Source organism: Charadrius vociferus, unplaced genomic scaffold (assembly GCF_000708025.1).
Source record: "Charadrius vociferus isolate BGI_N301 unplaced genomic scaffold, ASM70802v2 scaffold43, whole genome shotgun sequence".
Classification (NCBI taxonomy): Eukaryota; Metazoa; Chordata; class Aves; order Charadriiformes; family Charadriidae; genus Charadrius; species Charadrius vociferus.
This window is the reverse complement of record NW_009648043.1, coordinates 4985898-4991291: the sequence shown is the minus strand read 5'-3', so window position 1 is coordinate 4991291 and position 5394 is coordinate 4985898. Positions and strand designations below refer to the sequence as shown.

General features: G+C 37.9%; 1 protein-coding gene across 1 annotated transcript in view; it reads right to left on the bottom strand.

Annotated features, from left to right (window-relative positions):
* WASL (Wiskott-Aldrich syndrome-like) overlaps positions 1–4289 on the bottom strand; it is a 23665-nt gene extending 19376 nt beyond the window's left edge. Inside the window, exons 1-3 of the mRNA XM_009883661.1 lie at positions 4160–4289; positions 2830–2916; positions 2188–2284 (exon numbers count right to left, since the gene is read on the bottom strand). Of these exons, the coding sequence (XP_009881963.1) occupies positions 2188–2284; positions 2830–2916; positions 4160–4246 (271 nt within the window). The 5' untranslated portion in view covers positions 4247–4289. The remainder of the gene's footprint in view (positions 1–2187; positions 2285–2829; positions 2917–4159) is intronic.
* Between the last annotated feature and the right edge of the window lie 1105 nt (positions 4290–5394).

Below are 5394 nucleotides of genomic sequence, written 5' to 3'. Positions count from 1 at the left end.
CTGTTGCCTCTTCTTGCAGCTGTCAGACAATGTTTTGTGTACTAGTCTCGGCACCAAGACATAGTTTCGTGAGCCAGAACTGCTGTTCTTGCTACCTTCCAACAACATAAGCTTTCCATAAGACTACTGGAAAAGTCTCCTAGCAAGCCCTGAATGGTATAACAGGCTGCTAAGTGATCACATGGAGTACTCATTTCCGTTGAAAGCGTATCAGGTGGCATTGCCATGAAATGAAATACATTTTGGAAGGCATGGGAGTAAAAGTCCCATTAAAGCAGAAAAGCATCAAAACTACCAGAGCGTTACCTCTGTGTTTGAGAAACTAAGACACATTAGAATACACACACAATTTATATATACATTATAAACAGTATACAATTTTAATGTATCATACATAATATATAAATTAATATGTTTTATATAAGCATTTATAAATAAACAAACACCAACAGCAAATCAGCTTTGACTTGGGTAAGTGCAAAGCCCAAACATTTTAGAAGCACAATTAGATACAGTCACATCAACGACAAATACAGAACTCCATCTGGTGGCTTGACTAAGGAATCTCACGATTCCTTCAATTCTTGTTTTGTAGCTCTTAACAAGAAAAAAAACATCGAGTATTTTGCTTTGGTGTGGTGTTTTGTTTTGGTTTTTTTATTTTATTTTATTTTTATTTTTATTAAAGTTGTCTTCAAGTTGTGTTTGGGGAGGGGGAGTTGCCTGTTTGTTAACAGACAATGTATGGAGTAAGCTAATCCTACAACGTGAGTTTGAGCACAAAACCCAAGATACTAATAAGAGTAAACAAGAAAAACTTATGTGGTCCTGTGAAAAAAAAAACAAACCAAAACAAACCAACTCTATGTGGAAGGACAGAGGTGGCCTTCTGTCCTGTGAACAGGAGGTTTGACTGAACCACCATCTTCAAAGAAAGTTTGCTATGGCCAGAAATGCAAACATAGTTCCTCCCAAGTCATGGCTGTGCACTGTAGCACTGTGTTTTAGACACATAATAGACTAAAATTTCAGGAAAAGGAGATGCAAGCTGATGCAAGATTACTTTTACACTACCAGTATGAGAAACATTTTTAACGCCTCTTCTTAATGGCCACACTTCTCTTGAAGTCCTATGAACTTATTATAATTCTGAGCAGAGGGAATCCTAAAGAAGCCATTTAAGCTTCTGGAACAAATGCTCTGCACCTGAGACTCCATACCTGAATGCAATCCAAGTGAATACGTATGTATGGGAACCTACTCATGTAGGTTCCCAAGCATACTTGAACGGATGGCACTCCCAGATGAGGGCTTCCTCCCATTACATCAGTCTACACTGCATTGCTAATGCAATTCAATTCCAGAATGGACTACAAAAACGCATCCTGTAGCTTGAACGCAAGTCCAAGATACAGCTTACAGCAAGCCGGAGCACATCCATGTGTTCCCAGCCCATGTTTTATATCACCTTATTCTTCACGGACATACGGCTGTCAGACAGACAAGTTGTTTACGGGCTCCCTGGAAAAGGACCAAGACAAGATCTGTAGGAAGCCTGAGCTTCCTTTAAACCACTGACCATGTTCCTAAGGCATCTTGCAGCTGGCGAAAAGCACGCTGTGCTGCAGGCTGTCCTGTGCTGCTAAGGACAATATAGGCACATTATGTCTCCTGTTCTTGGACTCCGCCAAGATCACCAGTTTTGAATAAAAGATATTTCTCTACTAAATGCTGGACCAATGCCAAATTTCATTCACATGAACTACTGAACATACCAGATGGTAAAATCTTTGTTACAACCCACTTGGGCTGAATTTAAACAAATCAGTTATAAACAGCCCAGAGCTAAAAGAGGGTTTAGTCAAAAGTGAAAACAGCTTACTGAAAGATTTCTAGTTTTCCCACTGACAGCTTACCATTTTTGCTTCCTCCTGATCTATATTTTCAAACACCGCAACCTTGTAGTCTCAGCTTACAAGGAAACTTACAGCAAGGAGCATCAAGTTATTTCAGAAAAATATTATTTTTGCACAATACAGAAAAGACACATGCTTTAATAACACAATCACTTTTAAATATAAATATGGCAGTAGTGCCTCCAGTGGCTTTCGGACACAGAAGTAGCCTCCTGCCTCCCCCCAGAACAACATAAACAAGCCTGAATTTAAGATTAATTTGAATATTTACCAGATTTTCTCTGCCGTCGTCCAAGTAAATCTGTTACTGTTTTGCGGAATAGTTTAGCTTCTTCTTCATTAGCAAAATTAAGACCAACTTGACATGTCTGAAAAACATTAATATTCCCCCGCCCATGACTAAGAAGATGTTTCAAAGGGTTTCTTAAATGTCTTCTTACACCTTCTGAAGGTATAATCAGAAAAAAATCATCACTGCTAATTTGGAACTAAGTCTTAGTGAAACATTCTACCTTAGGAACGTCTGTCTACTAACCAAGTTTCTAGAGATCATGGCTAACAGATTTGAGCAAAATCTTGTAGCTTGAATTCAAAGTGGGGAGAGAAAAATTTGTGCTTTAAGAATATACGATAGTTCACAAACATCATCTGCAAGTCAAAATGTAATTTCACTAAAGGAAGCTGAAAATAGAGAACTGCATTTCATGCTTCTGTCCTATGGATTAAGTTTTCTAGTTGAGATTTAAAAAAATCTTTTTATAAATAAACTTAAAAAGCCTCAAGGAACACAGGTAATATTGTACTTTTACATATAATTTACAGAATGAAATAAAAACCTCAGTTATATTAAGAGAAGCTACTGTTCAAATAAAACGCATTTTTAAAATAGGTATTCAAAGACGTTGAGACTCACATCTCCAGCAAAGGTATGAAAATATCCTCTAGGACTATTATATACAAAGTTATTGTACAGCTCCTGCTCCCACAGTAATTTTCCATCCTGAAAAGAAGAAAAAAAAAATTTTGAAAAATTTGGATGAATTGCAAAGTTTAAGTTCTTTCACAATAGAGTTCTTTCACAATAGAACCTATTAAGAGTTGGGAAGCTGCATGGTGTTAAGCATCTACCTTGCTATTAATCCAATGAATGATTGGAAAAAACAATTGCAACTTGTGGAAGAGCTGTGGAAGACTATTGCACCAGGTCACTGTGTTCTGTTCAAATTCCCGGATGTTTTTATAAAAACATCCTTCAACTTCTGCAATCCTGCAATAGTGATACTGGGAGCAGTAATAGTGACCAGTCATAGGAATACAGAGGTAACAGCAATAGCAATAAAGGAGACTTCCAGTCTCCTGTTATTATCTCAGGCTTGTCTTGAAAACAGTTAACTTAGAGGGAGCAAAAATCTCGCCTTTTTAGGAAGCTTTATACATTTAAATGACATTATAGTTCAGCATCCAAGGAACAGGTTTCTCACTAAGTCCAACAGTCAAGTGACCAAATCACAAAGTCAAATGCAAGTGTCAACTGGCAATCCTGAACAAATCTGAGAGACTTCAAGCTCTGAATGCTGACAGATAACGAACGAGCTGTTCCTAGCTGTTGAGATAACGGGAAGCTTTCCAAAGCCTCAGTGAAGTCAGTAGGACTTATGCTTCTCAGTTTCATTTTTGTTATGAAAACACATTTTGGACACTTCATCTCTTAGTTCTCACTGTCTTGAGTGAAATACTGTAATAGGACAAAGATCTTCAGTATGAATGTATATATTGTGGAGGGAAAAAAAAATAATTGTTTGTCCTGCAGTTTGCACATGCACCACACTAATCAAAAAGATTGTTTCCACCCGCACAGAGGACAGCATCTACTTTGTTAATATCATCCAAAGTAGTGACACCCACTAGAATTTTGACAGCTACCCGTATCAGTGACGCTGTACTCTTTCACTAGGTTGACTAATCAGATCTGTACAAGACAGCTTCTGTGAGCTGTAAGAAAATTGTATCTCATATTTATTTCATACATAAAAGCTGACATCTATGAAATAATTTAAATTTAGAATACCTGAGAAAGTTGCAGTTGCCTATTAATAAGCACTGTAATTGCACCGCTTAAAGCACAACCATTTACTTGAGAATTTCTATGAGTTTATAGCTACAACAATCTACACTCACTCAATTCAAAATGGAGAATGAATACAACCAAGCTTAGAGTCTGAAAAAGAAAAAAAGATGCTTACCTTAATGTCAAATATTCTGATAAAATATGACCTCTGTGGATTGTCCTTTACAAGGCAAGCTACACCACAGCATTTCTTTGACCACATGGCATTGCGATCTGCTGCATATATTTGAACAACTGCCGAAGACATCGTCTAAAAAGAAAAGGTAGCTATTACTTTTAAGTTAAAACCCACAAAATCTACATTTCATCTTTTAGCAAAGCATCTCTTAATTTTCTTCCTTGTTCCAGGCAGCAACTTTGACGATTTCCCAGGTGGTAACACAGTAAAGTTCAAATGACCCAAAATCACTTCTATGCAAGATTTAGAGAGCTTAAGAACCCAATGGAACTTTTTGTTCTTGTTCATAAAAATCAGCAAAGAGACTTTGCCTCTAAGAGGCAGACCAGTAACTATGGAGGTTACACAGCGAAGCCCTACTACACAACTAGACTTCTTTCTGTTCAGTAATTCAAACTGGATAGAAATGCAATACTCAAGCTAGAACTGTAAGTTACACAGTGCCTGGAAACACTCCCAGGTATTCAAACGCAACTCTCTACATTGCTTAATTGTTCAAATGGTCTCTGGCATGGTTTTAGCCTATGCCAACTAGCAAAATCCTAAAATTCTTGGGCATGGTTTGAGTATTCACATGAGTTAGGCTCATTCCCAGTTGGCAACTTGAAATCGTCCTGTTTTCAAATTGAGACATTTTAATAAGAGATGAAGATTATGCCACATCAGATTGCTTCAGTCACTAGGAATGTTCCTCACCATGTTTTCTAGTACATACGTGTCCTGTCCAATGAGGGAATGAAAACTGCAGCCTTTGAAGAATATTTATTTAGCAGCCAAGTCATAAGGACATAAAGCTTAAAGGCTCTGCAATGGGACAGACTAGAGGCTATCTAGTCCACGATCTACTCTCCAACAGCACCAGACGCCTGGGTAAGAATACAAGAGTACACCGTTGCACTATGGAAGTGTACCCCCTGCAACTGGCAGGTTGGAGCTCAAAGCTCCCCTGAGCCAGTATAGGTGTTTTATAGGACATGATGGATTTTTCCTTTGTGAATTTATCTAATCACTCTTCAGACCCATGTGAACTTCTGGGTATCACAACAGTGGGAAAGATTATATTTCTCAGTTTACTTATGCACTGTGGGAATAGTTAGCTACTTTTAGATAAGTTTGCTACCTGCTAGTATCAGTTGACTGTCCTTCCCTTGTTCTTACAGTAGGAGCCAGTG